The 20,729-nt window shown below is 39.8% G+C and overlaps 1 protein-coding gene across 3 annotated transcripts in view; it reads left to right on the top strand.

Moving 5' to 3' along the window:
• The window catches only part of MYO3A (myosin IIIA), a 113,574-nt gene that overhangs the window by 49,412 nt on the left and 43,433 nt on the right, over positions 1–20,729 (top strand). For all 3 annotated transcript variants that reach the window (XM_075705211.1, XM_075705210.1, XM_075705209.1), the window contains exons 9-18: positions 7,622–7,721; positions 8,793–8,909; positions 10,034–10,138; positions 10,217–10,300; positions 11,095–11,297; positions 13,016–13,114; positions 13,212–13,326; positions 16,622–16,748; positions 17,742–17,952; positions 19,970–20,117. In XM_075705211.1, coding sequence (XP_075561326.1) covers positions 7,622–7,721; positions 8,793–8,909; positions 10,034–10,138; positions 10,217–10,300; positions 11,095–11,297; positions 13,016–13,114; positions 13,212–13,326; positions 16,622–16,748; positions 17,742–17,952; positions 19,970–20,117 — 1,309 coding nt within the window. The remainder of the gene's footprint in view (positions 1–7,621; positions 7,722–8,792; positions 8,910–10,033; positions 10,139–10,216; positions 10,301–11,094; positions 11,298–13,015; positions 13,115–13,211; positions 13,327–16,621; positions 16,749–17,741; positions 17,953–19,969; positions 20,118–20,729) is intronic.

Below are 20,729 nucleotides of genomic sequence, written 5' to 3'. Positions count from 1 at the left end.
AACTGCTGGGAGGTGTACAGCTGTTCCCACCTTCCTCTTACAGAAAACTTGGTTATTTTTAGTTTCTTCTTTACACCCAAACTAAGGCTAGCCCTTTTCCTGTCACTTCTTAGTCTGTAGATATTCTCCAGCCAGTTTAGGCAGAGAGTTCAACAGGGCATCATGAGTCACACTTCCCTTTTCATGGTATTTTTGGAACTATCAGAAATCTTTTAAATATATTCTGACAATTTGAAGAAGAAAAAACTGCAGTTGCCTTGTTTTGATTTAACTGAATCTTGAAAGATAAGTGGGGGGTGTGAAGGAGAATGCAAGAAACAATGCTGCCTTGACTCCTTTTTCTTGTCCGTACTGGGTTGATGTTTCTGGCCTTTAGCTGCCTGAATTGCTTGTCAAGCATGGCTGTAAGATCTGACGCCTCCAACAAATAATTTCTGAACAGAACAGAGAAACATGGTTATTTCGTTTCACAATGTGTATGTGCATGACGATAATGAATTTTCAGCATTGATGTCAACAGCACTGACGTGGGTTTTTTTAAGTGGTTGGAGTTTCAGCAAGTGAAGCAGTATAACTGCCCTTGAGGGGTCTGTGCCCTTTGACAGCAAAGCAGAAAAGTATTGTGTTCTGCAAATCTGCTGCTCTGCAGTACTCTTGAGAATGGAGACTATAATCTGGTTTAACAAGCACTACTGTTCTCATAATGTCAGCTGAAGAGGATTACAGGAGAATCAATTTTATGTAATTAAGCTTCCCTGGCATAAATGGAGATCGTTTCCTTAAAAGAAAAAAAAAAATAGAAAAAGAAAAGTCTCCATGACTGGAGCATTCCCCTCCCTTTCTGTAAGGCAGCTGTTAACTTCCTACATTAAATGAAAAATGGTAATTGAAACAAATCTTGGGAAATAATCACTCTCTCACTGATATGCAGTAACATTTAAAAAAAAAGTGTATTCAATGTGTAACAATTCTACCAGAAATGGAAAGCATAACTTGACAGATGTCTTGGTTTGGGTCTTCCTTTGGTAACAGAAAAAACAGAACAGCAGAGCTTGACATAGTCCTGCAGTTCCTGCATCTTTCCCTCATGTGCATGTTGATAGGTCTTTCTCAAAGTCATACTGATATTAGATGCATCCTCTGGACACAAAATGACCTTCATGCAGGAACAAAGGAGAAATTGTTTCAACTGTCCAAATTTAAATTTTCAACTGAAACTGTTAAAAAGACGTATAGATAGGAGTGTGGGTTATAAAAGGGAAAGATTTCTATTGAGGGGGTAGAATTTTGCTTACACCTCTGGCTTTGAATGCAGTAGTATCCTTTAGCTGGTAAATGCAAGTCAAGCAGCAGCAGACCATGCAAGGCTGAAGAGTTAATTTAAATCTTAATATTACGGCATTCTTTTTAATACCACCTGGGCGTACATACAACCAAAACTTATCTCATAGTGTTATTGCAAGGACAGTACTACCAGGACAGCTCTCGCGGTGCAAATGGGTTCCAAAGGAAATGGAAGAAAAGGTCGGACCTAGGAGAGGTGTGATTGCTTTACACCAGATCCATCCCTTTTGATGCTGTCTGCTTGTGTTCCTGTGTGTTTTCTGCTTCAACATATTTAAATACAAATTACATCCCAGTTACGGATTTATTGCAGCAAAAGCTGCCTTTCTTTCCCCCCCCGCCCCGACATGCACTCCTCATGCATCTCTTTTTCATAGAATCACAGAATCGTTTAGGTTGGAAAAGACCTTTAAGATCATCCAGTCCAACCATTAACCTAACACTACCAAGTCCACCACTACAACAATTAAGGGTAGAGTAGCAATTTCATGTTTCCTGGCTTGGTGGCTGGATTATTTTAATGAAAGTAAAAACTCGGAATCATTAAGATTGGAAAGGATCTAAGATCAGCATTCCAATCATCAACCCAACACCACCATGCCCACTAAACCATGTCACAAAGTGCCACGTCTACCCATTTTTTGAACCCTTCCAGCGATGGTGACTCCATCACCTCTCTGGGCAGCCTGTTCCAATGCTTGACCACCCTTTCCGTGAAGAAATTTTTCCTAATATCCAACCTAAACCTCCCCTGGTGCAGCTTGAGCCCATTTCCTCTTGTCCTATTGTTATCTACTTGGGAGAAGAGATACCCACCTCACTGCAACCTCCTTTCAGGCAGTTGTAGAGAGCGATAAGGTCTCCCCTCAGCCTCCTCTTCTCCAGGCTAAACAACCCCAGTTCCCTCAGCCGCTCCTCATAAGACTTGCTCTCCAGACCCTTCACCAGCCTTGTTGCCCTTCTCTGAACACGCTCCAGCACCTCAATGTCTTTCTTGTAGTGAGGGGCCCAAAACTGGACACAGTATTCCAGGTGCGGCCTCACCAGCGCCGAGTACAGGAAGACAATCACCTCCCTGCTGCTGCTGGCCACACTATTCCTGATACAAGCCAGGATGCTGTTGGCCTTGTTGGCCACCTGGGCACACTGCTGGCTCGTGTTCAGCCAGCTGTCTACCAACACCCCCAGGTCCTTTTCGGCCAGGCAGCTTTCCAGCCACTCTTCCCCAAGCCTGTAGCATTGCATGGGGTTGTTGTGACCCAAGTGCAGGACCCAGCACTTGGCCTTGTTAAACCTCATACAGCTGGCCTCGGCCCATCGGTCCAGCCTGTCCAGGTCCCTCTGCAGGGCCATCCTACCCTCCAGCAGATCGACACTCCCACCCAACTTGGTGTCATCTGCAAACTTACTGAGGGTGCACTCAATACCCTCATCCAGATCGTTAATAAAGATATTGAACAAGACTGGCCCCAAAACAGAGCCCTGGGGAACACCGCTCGTGACCGGCTGCCAACTGGACTTAACTCCATTTACCACTACTCTCTGGGCTCTGCCACCCAACCAGTTTTTTACCCGGCAAAGAGTCCGCCCGTCCAAGCCATCAGCTGCCAGCTTCCCAAGGAGAATATTATGGGAGACTGTGTCAAAAGCTTTGCTAAAGTCCAGGTAAATGACATCCACATCCTTTCCATCATCTACCAGACGGGTCACCAGGTCATAGAAGGAGATCAGGTTGGTCAAACAGGACCTGCCTTTCATGAACCCATGTTGGCTGGGCCCGATCCCCTGGTTGACCTGCACTTGCCTGTTGAGTTCACTCAATATGAACCTCTCCATAATCTTCCGTGGCACCAAGGTCAGGCTGACAGGCCTGTAGTTCCCTGGGTCCTCCTTCCGGCCCTTCTTGTAGATGGGCATCACATTCACAAGCCTCCAGTCATCAGGGACCTCCCCTGTTTAACCAGGACCACTGTGATAGATGATGGAGAGTGGCTTGGAAAGCTCCTCTGCCAGCTCCCTCAGTACTCTTGGGTGGATCCCATCCAGCCCCATAGGCTTGTGAGCGTCCAGGTGGCATAGCAGGTTGTTAACTGCTTCCTCCTGGATTATGAGGGCTCCATTCTGCTCCCCGTCCCTGTCTTGCAGCTCAGGGGGCTGAGTACCCTGGGGATGACTGGTCTGGCTATTAAACACAGCGGCAAAGAAGGCATTAAGTACCTCAGCCTTTTCCTCGTCCTTAGTGACAATGTTCCCCCCTGCATCCAGCAAAGGATGGAGATCCTCCTTGGCTCTCCTTTTATGGTTGATGTACTTATAAAAACATTTTTTATTATCTTTTACAACAGTGGCCAGATTGAGTTCTAGCTGGGCTTTTGCTTTTCTAATTTCCTCCCTGCATAGCCTAACGAGATCCCTGTACTCTTCCTGAGTTGTCCACCCCTTCTTCCAATGGTGATAGACTCTTTTTTTCCCTGAATCCCAGCAAAAGCTCCCTATTCAGCCAGGCCAGCCGTCTTCCCCGACGGTTGGTCTTATGGCATACAGGGACAGCCCACTCCTGCACCCTTCAGACTTCCTTCTTGAAGAATGCCCAACTTTCCTGGACCCCTTTGCCCTTCAGGACTGCCTCCCAAGGGACTTTCCCAACCAGGGTCCTGAACAGGCCAAAGTCTGCCCTCCAGAAGTCCATGGTAACAGTTTTGCAGCCCCTCCTCTTTACATCGCCAAGAATCAAGAACTCTATCATATCGTGGTCGCTAAGCCCAAGACGGCCTCCGACCACGACATCTCCCACTAGTCCTCTGTTTGTGAACAGCAGGTCAAGTGAGGCACCTCCCCTGGTAGGCTCACTTACCAGCTGTGTCAGGAAGTTATCCTCCACACACTCTAGGAACTTCCTAGACTGTTGCCTCTTTGCTGTGATATATTTCCAGCAGATGTCCGGCAAGTTGCAGTCCCCCACAAGAACAAGGGCTAGCGATTGCGAGACTTCTGCCAGCTGCTTGTAGAATGCTTCATCTATGTCTGCATCCTGGTTGGGTGATCTATAGCAGACTCCCAACAGGACATCCGCCTTGTTGGCCTTTCCCCTCATCCTTACCCATAAGCACTCAACCTTATCATCACCATTGTCGAGCTCTATACAGTCAAAACACTCCCTAACATACAGAGCCACCCCACCACCTCTCCTTCCGTGCCTATGCCTTCTGAAGAGCTCGTAGGCATCCAGTGCACTGCTTATGTTGGAATAGGCCCACATGTTGCATGTTCTGTGCTGCATAGCAGTAATAAGGCTCTGGTACCGTGCTGTGTAGTATTCATGTTGCTTTTCACCTCTGTGTAATTCATCCTCACCATCATCCTTACAACTGTATCTACAAGCAGTCTTTTTTAGCCTGTAGTAAATACTGAAGGAAAGAAAACATTTGGAAGCAGGTTGCTTTCCCATGCAGCTCCAGAGTCCTAGTATGAGGGTAGTCTGCAAAATACCCAGGTGTAAAACTGGCAAGACTTGGTCCCTCTCTTCCATCAGGGCAATGTAGATTCTGTTGATCCATACTGTTCATTGTGCTTCCTGGTCACTCAGCCTCTACACTGAGTATTGGGCTGCAATGTTGACACAGAGACCATGAAACTATGCTGGCTCTTGCAATGAAGTCTTATGTGTTTGTGTCTTGATATTAAGGTTGTAGAATTAGTCAGCTGTGGTGGGTGTGAAACTCCTGCCTTTGTATTATGGACAATGGAAAGACTCCAGTGGTAGCTGGCACCTGCCTAAGGGAGGAAGAAACTGCTCCATTACTGGCACCTGTGTGAGGACAGACCATTCTGCCACCCTCAGGGAATGATCATTAGAGACAAGAGAAACCAAAAGAAGTGCTAGATGAAGTGCACTCGTGCCTCCACTTCCATCATTCAGATCTTGATTGCATTCACAGTTTGGGAGGGCATCATTTGCCCATTTCTTCCAGCCCCTTTTCAGTCCTGGCAATCAATAACTAATGCCAAGTGAGTGCCTACTTGACTTTATGCACCTGCATCCCACATAAGTGCACAGCCTGCATGACCTGAAGTAGCACCCATGAAGTAGGTGATGTTCGTGGAAAGGGTACAGCCCATTAAACTGTGCAGTAGATCTTACTGTGGGAGTTCAGAAGTCTCTTATCTTGCCCCATCAGTGTGATGCTCATTCATTCTAACTTTCCATCTTGGTGCAATTGCCCTCTTTTTCCTGTCCTCTGTTCACTGTATATTAAAGTTCTTGCCTGGGTAGATGCCCATCTACAAGAAGGGCCAGAAGGAGGATCCAGGGAACTACAGACCTGTCAGTCTGACCTTGGTGCCGGGGAAGTTTATGGAGCAGATCATCTTGAGTGCCATCACACAGCATGTACAGGACAACCAGGCAATTGGGTCCAGTCAGCATGGGTTTATGAACAGCAGGTCTGGCTTGAGTAACCTGATCTCCTATGACAAGGTGACCCACTTAGTGGATGAGGGAAAGGCTGTGGATGTTGTTTACCTAGACTTTACTAAAGCCTTTGACACTCTTTCCCACAGCATTCTCCTGGAGAAACTGGCTGCCCATGGCTTGGACGGGTGTACTCTTTGCTGAGTGAAAAACTGGCTGGATGGCTGGGCCCAAAAAGTTGTGGTGAATGGAGCTAAATGCAGCTGGCGGCCAGTCACAAGTGGTGTTCCCCAGGGCTCAGTACTGGGGCCAGTTCTGTTTAATATCTTTGTCAATGGATGGGGGGATCGAGTGCACTCTTGAACCCTCAGTAAGTTTGCAGATGACACCAAGTTGGGTGGGAGTGTTGATCTGCTTGAGAGTAGGAAGGCTCTACAGAGGGATCTGGACAGGCTGGATCGGTGGGCCGAGGCCAATTGTATGAGATTCAACCAGGCTAAGTGCTCAGTCCTGCACTGGAACAGGTTGCCCAGGGAAGTGGTTGAGTCCCCATCCCTGGAGGTATTTAAAAGATGTGTAGATGTGGTGCTTAGGGACATGGTTTAGTGGTGGACTTGGTAGTGTTAGGTTAACAGTTGGACTTGATGATCTTAAAGGTCTTTTCCAACCTAAATAATTGTATGATTCTATGAAAACGCCTGTCTGCTTTTCCTCATGCCATATATACAAATGTCAAAATTAAGTACAGGATTTCCTTGGTCTTGTCTGGAATCAAAGTAAAAATTGCATTTCACACAAAACAGTTTCCCTGCTGTCTCAGTTTACCAAGGTATATGTTCCATGTGTTTGAGAGGTGCCTTCCTACCTATAGTATGAAGGGGAGTGAGGTCATATCAGGAGATTGGATTTACTTGGTAGTCTTTCTGTACTTGTGCTGTATTGTGCATCTGAGCTTGATTTAGTTTGTGAACTCTGCTGTTACTTATCCAGTTTCCCTTTCCCTGATTTTCCGCCATCTCATAAAGCAAGTATAACTAATGTGAATTGTAAACCTTGCATTTTCTGCTGCTTTTGCTTTGTTTAGCAATGCCTGTACTCTTGGATAGAGAATGATGTAAGTCCCTGGGAATTTTCTTGTTAATTTCTAAAAGACTGCATAAAGTTTTATTTGGTTTGATTAAAAGAGAGAAGAAATATCACCTTAAGGCAAACTTAATTGAAGTTTAACCCTGATAAGAAAAAGATTTGAAATTATTCCGTATGATCTTTCTCCTGCAGAGTCCAAGAAAATTCTTCTTGGCCAGGATGTATTTCACATACCCCAGTGGTTCTGTAGCACTTTGCTCTACAGTGTGGACATCTCCGCCAGGCTTTAGAGCATTGTCATTACTAAGCTAGAAATGTTTCCATCCTGAATGCTTTGTCTGCATCATCCTTGCCATACTATTTCATCATACACCCCTGGTTTTGTTCTACCCATAATTTTTACCTGGGTCATTTTTCTTTTTGCAGGTAGGTGCCAGAGTTTGACTGTTATATGCTTTGTAAATACGTTCTTTCTTTCCCTGTACTGCATAGCCTCAGTCTTGTAGCTGATGTAGGGGTGTGATCAAGCAGGAATCTGTACAGTGAAAAAGTTCTTCATGGTATCAGTTGTGGGATCAAACGATAAATTTTGAATTGTCAGGTACAGTTGTGCCTTACTAAGAAGTTATATCCTGTCCTGTTATTCAAACATTCATGTGTTTGAATTCAGAACGATGTAAAGCTGGAATATTTTGGCTGGATTGCCTTCAAGATGGTTACAGATGCAAGATCTTCTCTGTGTTTCCTTACATCAGGAAATTGCATGTCTTTCTCTTCTAGATTTGAACGTATTCATACAAAGAAAGGGAACTACAGTAAGTCACTAGTTTCAAACCAGGAAGAGGTAGATGATTTAGCAACCTTGGAGGTACTGGATGAGGTAAGAACCTCCTTTTTCATGTTTTCCTGAAGAGGGGTTATCATGTATTAAAACACAATGGTGTGCTGTTGATTTTCAAGTTCAACTATCACAATTCAATTGTGTAAGTGTACAATGGCATTTTACCAGTTTATGCCAAATATTTTAGATGAGATTTGCTGTGTCAGGAATGGTTCCAACTCAAAGCTAAAACACCCTCTGCAGTTGCAGCCTTAGACTGAGCAGTATTGTAGCACCATTTGCTTAACACTATTTATTTCGCTGGATTTTATTACAGCTAAACATCTAGTTTGCAATGATGTGTTAACCTGAAATTGGTCCAGGTCCAAGAATAAGCACCTTCTCCCCTGTTGCTTGGACATCTAGAGTTGTCTTAAACTGGCTTACCATACTATCCTAGGCTGGGTTCTCACTGACTGACTTTGGTGTGGAGATGCATTGAGATCAATTTATGTCAGCTGAGGCTCTGACCTGTCAATGCCTTCTGGTGAAATTTTGACAAAATTACTGATACAAATCTCACTGGTTTGTCAAAGTTCAAAAATGAGTCCACGAGGAGCAGGGGAACATGCATAAGGGAGGAGGGAAGCCTGTTGTGTTTATGCTTTAAGCTTCAAAACCAGAAAGAAGAATCAGGCCACAGCACATTATCGGCAGGTCTTAGAGGCCATCAGTGGTTGTAAACAAACTGTTATTCTTCTTCTACTGGGCTGCGCATAGACTATAATTCACATTCTCTTATCTGTAAAACTTCTCTGGTATATGTATCTTCAGCAGCCCAGAATACTGTGTGGCTCTTGAGCTGCTAAACTACATAATGCTAACAGCCCACAGAGCATCTTCCATCATCCAAGAGCTTGGTTTAGTAGCTTAATGTTTAGTTAATACTAATTGAGCTAATCCAGACTTCATCTACTGTACAAAGCTCAGATTTAAGCATCTTTTAAATATTGGGAATAGCCATATGCTAGCAAGACTGGTTTTTATCTTTTGCCATGAAGCATTTTATACATTTTCCTAATATTCTTTTTTTCCCCATGTGATTCAATGTTCCTATTCTTCCTCCATCAGAATACAGTAACAGAGCAGTTGCAGAAGGGTTATGCCAAGGATCAGATCTACACATACGTTGGGGACATTCTCATCGCTGTCAATCCATTTCGGAACATAGATATTTATTCTTCACAGGTGTGAAAATCTAGGTTTGGTTCTTTTAAACTAGCACTGATTTCCATTAAAATATGAATATTTGTGTTAAATATAAAGTAAGACTATTCTTGAGATTTACTTCAGTTCACTCTGAAAAACAGAATTACCAATACAGTTGTCCCTTCAAGTGCGTGTTGACACACATCCTTATCATGCGCTGAATTTCGGCACAGAAATGAGAAACTCAAAAAAATTTGATTTCTGATATCTTTAGGTCTATAGTGTAAATCATGTCTATATCATGCCTAAAGTGCCAACAGCTGTATCTGAGCAAGTCATCCATTTTAATGAATGGATAGAAATAGGATTTTTGAGGTTATTGTTCTTCTAGTGACTTTCAGCATTCATTCTAGGATGAGATAAATTGTGCTAAACTTCATGAGATTTGTTGACTAGAACCCCACGGAGTGTAACCCATAGCAGCTAGTTCAGCAGTAGTATCTGTACAGATAAATGCATTTATTCAGGTGAATCTTAGCCCTCTCTGTGGGAGGGAACATTCCCTCTCCTCCACTTCCCATGGAGAACTTCCGTGGATGGCTGGAGGTGGGAGCTGGGGGCATTTCCTCCCAAGAGATCTAGGGAAGCCATAGCTATTTAATTGATCAGACAGTTCACAAAGCAACCCTGTAAAATTTAACTTTTGTGAATTTGCCTCCCCATTAGACAAAAGGGAACAGATATGAAAGTCTGGTCATACAATAATTTGTCTTTATTAATTATCAGATACTACAGGTACAGAAAAGATCTTAAGTTTTGACATAAATATCATGCATAACTATTAAGAGGATGTGAAGTACAAATAAAATGAAATTATAAGTTGGTCCTTGATGTCTGGCAACATCAACTTTTCTTCTAATAATTTGAGTTTCATAACGTAATCAGGGCTGACCATACAAAATTGTGCTTCATCGTTTTTAGCAGTTCTTATAGTAAAAGTACCTACAGGTTCATGGTATAGTGAGTTCAATAACAGCTCACTCAGAAAACATCACTGCTGGTAACCTCAACATTCTGTATGCTAATCTGAAAATAAAACTAAACTCTGATTTAAAAAAGTTATTAAGGGACACTGATAATGTTTTCATTTTTCTTACACTTAGCATTCCAAACTGTATATTGGAGCCAAACGGACTGCCAATCCTCCTCATATTTTTGCTGTTGCTGACATAGGTTATCAGTCCATGGTGACATACAACTCCGATCAGGTAAAGATGAGGTGTCTTAATTATATCCTTTGCTAGGCTGAGAGATACGTAATGAGCTCAGAGTCTTGTTCTCTGCAGTGTATCGTTATTTCTGGAGAAAGTGGAGCTGGCAAGACGCAAAGCGCCCATCTTCTGGTTCAGCAGCTCACTGTCCTGGGCAAGGTATGTATCGAGGGGATGCCTCTGTAAGGCTTTGCTATCTTAGGCCTAATTGACTGAACCTATGGACAGGGCGTTGGTGACTGTAATACATTTTCCAAAGAACTTCTGTGAGGTCAGATTGGAACATGATGGTGACCTGTCTACCCCTTCCTTCCTCCTGAACTAGGGTCACTTGAAGATATTTTGGGGATTCTGCAAGGAAGTACCCACTGCAGTGAGGGCTATAACTTAGTCTGTCCCTTGTTTAATTGAGTGTCTTCAAGTCACCCAAACTGTACTAAATAAAATACTCTTCTGGCTTTTCACCTCCTTCCACAACCAGATTGCTGTCAGTGGGACATGGTCATTCTGGGAAGTGACCACCATAATTGTCTAAATAAAATGCCATTTTTGCATGTCCCAGGTGAGATGCAAGCAAACTGATCTATTGGTATGGTGCAGCACAGCAGTAAGCAGATGCTAACAAGGATCCTAAAAGCAGGCCGGCCATCTCAGAGTGCTGGACCACAGAAATTGATTAGTTCTGGTGGTGTTACCATTATGTGTGTTATCTCTTCCAGCCAGCCATTAGTTCTGCAGATTGCTGTATTCTGACAGGTTTCATTATATATACATGCCTTTCTTTCCATATGATTCATATGGGAATGACTGCCCTGATGATGTCACACTTATATAATATATATATTTTATATATATAAAATAATATAATACAAACTAGAAGAAGAAAGACACTTAAAAATGAATGTATTTGAATGATTACTGATAATTTTAAGCAATATCTTTTTCATATCCAGGCTAATAACAGGACTCTACAGGAGAAGATCCTCCAGGTGAATAACCTTGTAGAAGCATTTGGGAATGCAGGCACTATCATCAATGACAACTCGAGCAGATTTGGAAAATATTTGGAAATGAAATTCACTTGTGGTGGCACTGTAGTAGGAGCTCAGATTTCAGAGTATCTCCTTGAAAAATCCAGAGTTGTCCACCAGGCAGTGTAAGTATAAAAATTATATTTGACCTAAGTTGGGGGTTACAGAGTAGGCCTACAATGCAGGAAATTATCTTGGCTCAAAACACAAACATGAATAAGGTACTGGTTTTTTTTTCTTATAAATGATATATGAATAGCTTATAAATCTGTAAACTAGCTGAAAACTACTCCTGATATTTTTTTTCATTGCCTCCTGGGTTATTTAAACAAATCTCCTAAAAATGCATATGTGATATATAAAGTGTATCAGAATGTGTAAAGAATTAAAAACTTTCTAATAGTTCAGTTATAAATTTCTTTGTGGAATTCTGAAGTATTGTGTTAAGTATATAACTTGAATTTAATTCCTCTGCATTTCCTCTGGTATTGTAGCTTTGTTTGTTTGTTTGTTTGCAAAGTGCTTGTTTTCCATTTTGGAGCATCTAGTAGGATTTGGTTATAAAGGGTTATGGACTAAATGCAGAACAGATACATCTCTGTCATGTATGTATCATAATATAAATTGACAGAAAAATTAAATGGCATTTCCAATTCATTTAAATTATTGACATGTATTTTCTATCCTAATATATACCACATCCAGGTAAAAAATATTTTGGCAACTCTATTTCTGCCATAATAATAGGAAAAACAGAGTTTGAGACAAGGAATGTTGTCACTGATTTAAACTTTTCCCCTTGCTGATCTCTTACTCATTTTCACTCTTTTTGTAGCTCTGCGTGACCTTCTTGCCTGTTGTAGATTTGTGACATGAAGAACATCTAAGTAGCACTTGGAATGTTTCAATAAACAATTTAAAGTTAGAGGCAATTTTACAAAATGGTGTTTTTTTCCTCACTTGAACATATGCACAGAAACTGCTTTTTCAGAATAAAATCAGCTTTTTCCCTAAAATACCACTTTTTTTCATAACTTTTCTTGGCTTTGTTCTGTGGCTTTCAGTTTGTATTTGTATTTAGCGACATGCTGAGACAGGGAGTCAGCAATGCATTTGCATGCCTCAAATGCTCTTTAGGTAGGTGTTTAGATGTCTGAATTCACAAGAAAATGCCACTGACATGTTTAGTGTGAGAGTCACTGCAGGAGGTTAAATTTTGAGACATGTACTTCCAAGGGCACCTGAAGCTGTTTGTGTCGAGCATGTTCTCCTCTTCACTGAGGTCTCTGTGTGGCTGGTCCATACGGTCGCGCCTCGGCAGAGAGCTGGCATTCAGGTACCTGCATTGCAAGGGCAGTCTGTCCTGGCTCTTCTGGGAGAAAATTACTCCCAAACTCACATGGAGAGCTAGGACTGACTTTTTGCAGAAAACCAGTGACTGATTACCCAGAAAATGGGAGACCCAAGTTCCAGACCCGCTTCAAGCCAAGAGATTTCGAACCTAGAGGTTCCTGTACCTTTCCAAGAGAACACACAAACCATCAGAACACAGTGAGATTTCAGAGAGAGTGCAAAGCACGGCTGTGCAACCTAATGGTTAAAACACTGAGGTGGAAGATCAAGGATCTGCTCCTACTCCTTAAATTGACCTTGTTTTCTGCTACTGACTGTCCACTTGTCTGTCCACTGTCCACTTGTGTAATAAAGCTTCTTTCAGAGTCCTCTTGTCAGTTTGCATGAGCCTTGCCTGTTATTAAAATAACATTTAATAATAGCATGTATGTCATCAGTAAATGTAACATAGTTACATTACTAAACCAGTTTGTTGTTTCTGTTGTTTCAGAGGAGAGAAAAATTTCCATATTTTTTATTATATTTATGCTGGTCTGGCGGAAAAGAAAAAATTAGCACATTATAAGCTGCCAGATTATAGACCTCCCAGGTAATGCAGTTTATTCTTACATAAATTGATTACTAAGAAATGCAGCGTTGTTGAATTCTCATTTACATTCTAACTCTGTATCCATCAACTCTTTCAGATATCTGCAAAACGATCATTTCAGAATAGTGCAAGATTTCATGAACAACAGCTTTTATAAGTCTCAGTTTGAATTAATTGAACAGTGCTTCAAAGTCATAGGTTTTACACTGGAGGTGAGTGCTGATAACCCTTTTTTTTTTGTGAACTTTAATAGCTACTTTAATCAGGAAAAATTTATATAAAGCATTCAAATAATCTCTTGTTACTTTCTTCCTTTAGCAGTAGTGTGTTAAGTTTTTAGGATATTGCATGGTGAATTTACATTACCACATTTAAATTTTTAAGGTTTCAAGGCATTGATAAACTAATACAATCATATTAGTCAACAAGATTTTGAAATCAGTGAACAAAGCACAGCTGAGTAATTGGGGAAAAAAGGCTTTTGCAAATTAAATGCATAGAAAATGATGATGTAACTACTTATTAACCTGTAATTTTAGGCCTGTGAATATGAGCCTCATCTCTGTTTTAAGGTGAAGTCCATGGTGAGAGTTCTAAAAATTCATCGAGTTGATCTGAGTTTTGATGAACTTAATGCATTTTCACAACTCCAGGGGTAAAGTTGAATGGAGTTTTTACATCCCTTTGGAGTCAATCTCATCACTAAATATTAACCGAACCTATTCTTTCTTTATGTTCTCATATCATTGCTCTGCTGGCCATTAAACCCCTCTCCTTAGGCTATATTTGGTATAATTAAAATAAAAACAGGCCTCTGGATTTATAAAGTAGGATGCAAGGGAAAGGAACCTCATCTTGCACCCTAGTCCTCTCTTCTTAGGAGAAGTGGTGCATCACAGCTGTAGTTTACCACTGATTTTATTTATCACAAATGATAGTAGGAGCACGATCCATATAGTATCTGTGAAATATGGCAATAGTGCTGCAGAATGGATGTATGTTTTAATTTCTTTGTCAAAACTGTATGTTGTAAGGAGCTTTTCACAGAAAATTACTTCAGTTGAATATTTCTGGCCTCCCTCAATGTAAACATTTTAATAGGTAGCACAACAGATCTATTCACCTATTCTGTTCCTCTGTACTCATTTTGCATTAAGTCATAGTAGCAGGGGAGTTCACAGTCTCTTTCTCCTCTGCATGCTTATTCACAACTGCACTTAGTAATATCACACCTGTACTATCACATCCTTTCACACCTGTACTTTCACCTTTCCAGAAACAGCATGGAAGGATATGCACAGTTCGGCACCGACAGCAGTTTTGTTACAGCACCAGAGACCTTGATAAGTCCTAATTTATAAGCAGCCAGTCTGTTTTTGTTCCTGGTTCTTTTGTTCATTTGGATGGATGGAAACAATCATCCTGATCATCCAAAAGAGAAGACCTTCCTTACATATTGAAGATCCAAGCGAGAACTAGGTCACTGGCCATATTGTGCAGTTCTAGCATGGATCTTCACTTGATTAGCTCAGCAAGCCACCATGAGCTGAATCTGTAAAGAATTATCTACCTGTAGAACCCCCACAGTTTCAGAAGCAGGTTGAGTACCATAGGCAATCTAACTGTGGTTACATGTGAGGCCCATCCATGTTAGCCTGTCTTACATTCTCCACAGGGTAAATTAGCCAGCCTGAGGCTGTGTTTGTCTTCTTCCCCCACTGAGGTTCTGATAAGGATACATGTGCAGACACAATTTCTTTTCAGGGAGAAAAAGATACTGTAAGACAATGAGTTCCTTTTCTAAGTTCACTTTTTAGTAATGCAGCCTTAAGCTTTGACATTCAACCCAGTGCACAGAGGATGCAAGCATGTTCCATGTTTTAGTAGCAGAAAACTTTGGACAAAATATCTTCTCCACTCCAGTTAAAACTGAGACCTAAACAAGGCTTTATTTCCTTGAAATTTGTTGTTAACTGACTGGCATGCTTTAATAGTAACTACTGGCAGTACTCCCTGTCTTAAAATCACACTGTTTTATTTCAGGCTTCATGGCAGAATTAATAGGAAAGGACTGCCTGAGGTGAACAATAATCATGCTGTATGAGACAGATCAAGCCAGATTTCAAACACACTGGAAAAGGGCACAGAAATGTCAGAAGCTCTACATACTGTGCAGCATAATGGCAGAAGTTAAGCTATCCATCTTTGCATTTCATCTGTATCCCTAAGCTTAAAATGAAAATGATTGCTTAAAACCTAGATAAACTGTGTGCCAATTATCCTGAGCATAATTTTTTAGAGTGAGCTTATCTAGTTTGTCTTGCTGTCACTGGAATAATTAATTTATTAACTGCTAGGTTAACTTCTGAAAGTGTTGAAAACAAGACCAAGTATTCTAGAGCAATTGAGGATTTTATCTGAGTAAATGATGCCTGATATGGTACCAGCAAACTACTGACTATTAGGGATAAAATGCTGTGCAATTATGAAAAGTCCATCGTTATAAAACACCGATCACATTTACAAACTGCTTCTTATAAAACTACTGTAAAACTTATAAACCTGCTATTTATAAAATACACTACTACCGTGTTCCTCAAAATATATAGTATCACAGATTCCTAGCTTATCTGCTTTACAGGAACACCTCAGCATTTCTGAGTAGAAAATCATCAAGTATACTGATAAATGTTCACAGTTCAGAGGAAAATTCACATTTCATATCTAAGTCAAACCTGCAATGAAAGCATTATTTCATTAATTGCAAATATGATTCTATTTGTCATATATAAGTACTTCAAATGATTTACTGTATATCTCACTTCACTGTCCAGACTCATATTAGCCTTTTGCAAGGCAGAATCCCTCTTCAGAACCTACTAAATCATTTGACATTTAAATGTGTTTGAGTAAAGTCCATACTAAAGTGCTTTGGTGAGTACACAGTTCCTAACTGATATTTTGAAGGGTAAAGTGCTTTGCCAAATCAGAGATGTGAGGTCTCACTCTTCTCCCAGTGAAATTTTTTCTGATGACATCGGTGGGAGCCTTTTTGGAGTACCTTTGTTTCAGTGATCCAAGAAACATAGATGGAGTTTTTTTATATTTTTGTTGATCTAGGTATTACATTTGTAGACATGGTTGTGCCTGCAGACACAGCGAAGGGTGGATATAAATAACTTCTGAATTCTTTCTCTGTAAGAGGATTATGTTCACCACTGTTTTGTGCTTCCCCTACTCCATGGCAATCCTGTCCTGTTGACGAGTCTGGAAGAGAGATTAGGCTATAGTTTGTCTTGTCCTCTTTGGGTGTCTTACACTTGAAAGACTATGCTGAGTACAGAACAGGGAATAACTGCTGAGAACAGTATTCCTAAAAGTAGTGGGCATGTGGCAGACGACAGGAAACAACACACACACACACACACACACGTGCCCACCACACAAACCGAAGTGACAAATCTATCTGGCTATTAAGTATTGCATCTTTTTTAATATACTTTTCAGGAACTTGGAAGTGTGTACAGTGTCCTGGCTGCCATTTTAAATGTGGGTAACATTGAATTTTCTGCAGTGGTATCTGAACATATGATTGACAAGAGCAACATTTCCAATCCAGTAGCCCTTGAGAACTGTGAGTGTTTTTTCTTGATTTAAGATTGCTTTCCTTTAGTGTTTTGATAGCGAATTTCTTCTATTGCAAGAGAGTTATCAACGAAAACTGTATTCACATGGAAATTTTGCAAGAATAATTAAATGCTGAAGATGAATTAATTCCCAGCCCACCTGAATTTAAATGAAAAAAAAAAAATTTCCATGTTACGCACCTTATTTGACTAACCAGTTCACTGGCATTCAGAAAATGTGACTAATACTGCAGATGCCTGAAAAGAAAATCTTTGGAATTTTTCCAAGGTTATTTGAACATTTGATGGAGAACCTCATTAACATATTAAATAGTTTTTTCCCAGTTTCTTTCTCAGATATTCATTACTTGTTCCCCACATGTGCCTGTTGAAATATGGCTCACTAGTTCTTTGGAAGATATACCTTACATTATAGGCTGCCAGGAGGCAGAGGGAAAGGGGCACAGATTATCAAAAGAGTTGCTAGTCTCTCAGTTATTACAGAAGATAATGAAGATAATGAAGTCTTCACACTATCTTCTTACATGTTTTCCTGCCATAGATAGAAAAATATTGTGGAATTGCAAAAGAAGCACCCCTTTTTTGGAGCAAAAGGAGGACAGCAGTGGCTTATATGGATGGACTATAACTGAGAGGGATATTCACACCTCACAACTTACATACTCCTGACATAGTCACCTAGATTACTTAGCATTTCTTTGTAGACAGTTTGGAGAAATAGCCTCCTTGATAAAGCAGTTTAGAACCTAAAGGCCTCTGCTTTGAATCACTTACTCATTGACTGCAGTAGAAGCTAGGAATGTTGGTGACTATATCAGATACTGACACTTGTTTGGCGTGAACACCCTCATTGGTTATAGTTCAAGACTTTGATTTGGCCCTTATTCATAATACAGTGCACTTGCAGCTTTGATTGCAAAAATGCATATTTTTCCTTTGAAAATCTGCCTCTGAGTTATGCCTGTGACCTTCCTTCCTAGGTGCGTCCTTGCTGTGTATTCAGGCAGATGAACTGCAAGAGGCCCTCACCTCTCACTGTGTGGTGACTCGAGGAGAAACAATTATTCGTCCCAACACTGTGGAAAAAGCCGTTGATGTCAGAGATGCCATGGCCAAAGCACTGTACGGGCGCCTCTTTAGCTGGATAGTCAATCGCATCAATACTTTACTCAAACCTGACAAACATTTAAGGTAAAAAAAGCTTTTCCAGAATAAAGAGAGATTTTCTGTGGGAATAATATCATCTACACTACAGCATTTAGTGTTCTCATCTACTTTTTCTCTGCTACCTTTTTGTTTATAACACCACCATGTTAGAAAAAGAAGGTTTTATCCTATTCATAGTATGCAGTGAAAATACAGTAGATATGGATAGCACAGGCATCTGATGTTTTCCTGTTTGACCTTTACTTATTTAACCCTTTTTCAATTACATACTAACTACTTTTTCCTTTATGCTTTGTCAGTGTCAACTTTTGACAATCATTTCTTGATTACATAGGTCAAATTCTGCTCTTATTTGCACTGATGCTGTTGCTCCTGTCACTGTTGTTATGAGCATGGTTTCATACATATGTGAGAGTAGTTTCCAAACACATTTACGGAGGTTAATGTCCACCCTACACTTACCAGGTGACATTTTAAACACAGAGACAAGAAAGATACTGGGAATGAGGATATAACACATTTTGCAAATTAATCAAAGAAGAAATGATGTGGCTTGCATTGTAGATCCTATAGGTCAGGGCCCAGTGAAAAGGGCCAAACTTAGAACTACCTGAAGAGGAATATCAATAATAAATAGCTTCGGTTTGCAAATCTGGATTTTCTGTATTTTTTTTTTTGAAACATCAGAGTAAAGCCAGGACTGCAATCCTAAAATTTGTCTAAACTTTCAAATATTTGGTTAGAGCAGCAATAAACAGAACTTTAATCAGCAAGTGATAGGATAAAATTCATGATAGTTGGGGCAGCACTGCTAGCCTGTGTGCCTCTCTCATGTGCCTGTTACAGAGCCCTTTTCAAATCAAATACTTATTATGCTGGTGAGGAGGGAGAAAGTTCGACCTGAAATGTTCACTATACAAAAAACCTCCCAGAAGTCTGCTTTGGTTTTGTGGTAGTAAAATAATTTGTATTTGCTATTTTTATGTAATTAGCTCTGAGGAGGAACAGGGCAGACAAATTTCAGCAGTCTATTCACCAAAAATGTAATTTCCAGACAGATAAAATAGTCACCAAATTCAGGTCAAAATCAACAAATACTTTTGATCCCTCCACAATGAAACTCTTCCATTTTTGAGATGGACTTCACAAAGAGGTTCAAGTGCTATTCGTGAGTATCTTGAGGCTAGTTCTTCATATCCAATTTCCTAAAATTAAAAAAAAATAATAATTTTGTTACAGATAGCCCCTCAAAGGGATTTTATAGATAGAATGTGATTTATTTTTTTAATTTAGCTAGGAAAAGACACTAAGGTCAACTTCAGTTTGATATTAAATTATATCCGCTGATTTTTTTGTTTTAGCAAATAAATACAAATATTAGAGCTTTTTTCCAGTTGCAGAAACGACCGTGTATCTCTCAGAATGCCTTAGCTAAAATTTCAAACTGAAGTTTTTACTAGTAGTACTTCTCTGGAACTTAATTGGTAATTTAAATTCATACCACACTCCAGCACTTAAAGTAGTTATTTAGATGCATAAAAGGACTAGCTATTAATTCTTTTGACTTTCATGTTAAAATAAGCAGTTTTAATTGTTGTGAATAAAGAATATGAAGAAATAATATTTAATGACAGCAATCTTTAATTTCAAGATGCTGGTGGGTAAAGCCTATTTTATTACAAGAGAAACAAGAAGAACTGCATGTTGTTTCTCTACTGTAGTCAGCTTTTTACAATAGAATGGTAACTAGCAAATATTAGTTCAAAAATAAAATTGTAAATCCTCTATACACTTATCAATTGACTCAGTCATTATGTGATTCAGTGTATCTGGTCTGCAAATACAGTCACCTTTGAATTGATGTGCATTTATTGTATTTCAAACAAAAATTGATTGTTATTTTAAGAGATATCTGGTTTAGCAAAAATTACCCTGTTTAACTGGCATACAGATTTGGCCCATTACTTCCTTTTGTGAAATAATGAAGCTAGTGAGTGTAAAACAAAGATACAATGGTAGAAAGTTTATTTAATCTTTGCAGTGGAAACGATGATGGTTTGAACATTGGAATTCTTGATATCTTTGGCTTTGAGAATTTCAAAAAAAATTCTTTTGAACAACTCTGTATCAACATTGCCAATGAACAAATTCAGTTCTACTTCAATCAACATGTCTTTGCCTGGGAACAGGTATGTGTTGAATATTTTGATAAAGCTTTAATATTGCTGAACATATAAAACCTGTCTCAAGAAACTACATTGTTCCTTCTCCATAATAGGTTGTAAATTGCAGATTATAACAAATGTTTTCTGAGTATGTTTTCTGTGAAGCAGTGCTTGCAATTTGCAAGTAAAATGCCTACATAAAATGCATTAAACTTGAAATTTACAGTATCTAAGCAGCATAACACAGTGATAATCGGTTTGATGCAAATGCAATGTTGTTTTCTTGAGGAATAACATGACTGATGTAATGTATGATTCTACAGTAAAAAAATAAAGGAGTGGTAACATAATTTTTCAAGTGCAGTATTCATAATAGCTTACTAATAAGCTTAATGAACACTGAAATTCCATTATTAAAAACTGAAAACCTTGGAATTATTTTGTTCTTATTCAGGAACTAGATCATCTAAGCTAAATAATGATGGATTTAATCTAAATAATTTGATGTAAAACAGAGAAAAGGAATAGAGTTGTAATTATAAAAGTTTATGAAATTGGAGAGGAGAGTGACAAACTTCAAAAAATATCATCTCAACTTTATAAATAATTCCATGAGAATTAAATTAACCATCTGTA

Source organism: Pelecanus crispus, chromosome 2, assembly GCF_030463565.1.
Source record: "Pelecanus crispus isolate bPelCri1 chromosome 2, bPelCri1.pri, whole genome shotgun sequence".
NCBI classification, from domain to species: domain Eukaryota; kingdom Metazoa; phylum Chordata; class Aves; order Pelecaniformes; family Pelecanidae; genus Pelecanus; species Pelecanus crispus.
The sequence above is the reverse complement of the archived record's forward strand: the minus strand, read 5'-3'. Positions and strand labels throughout refer to the sequence as shown.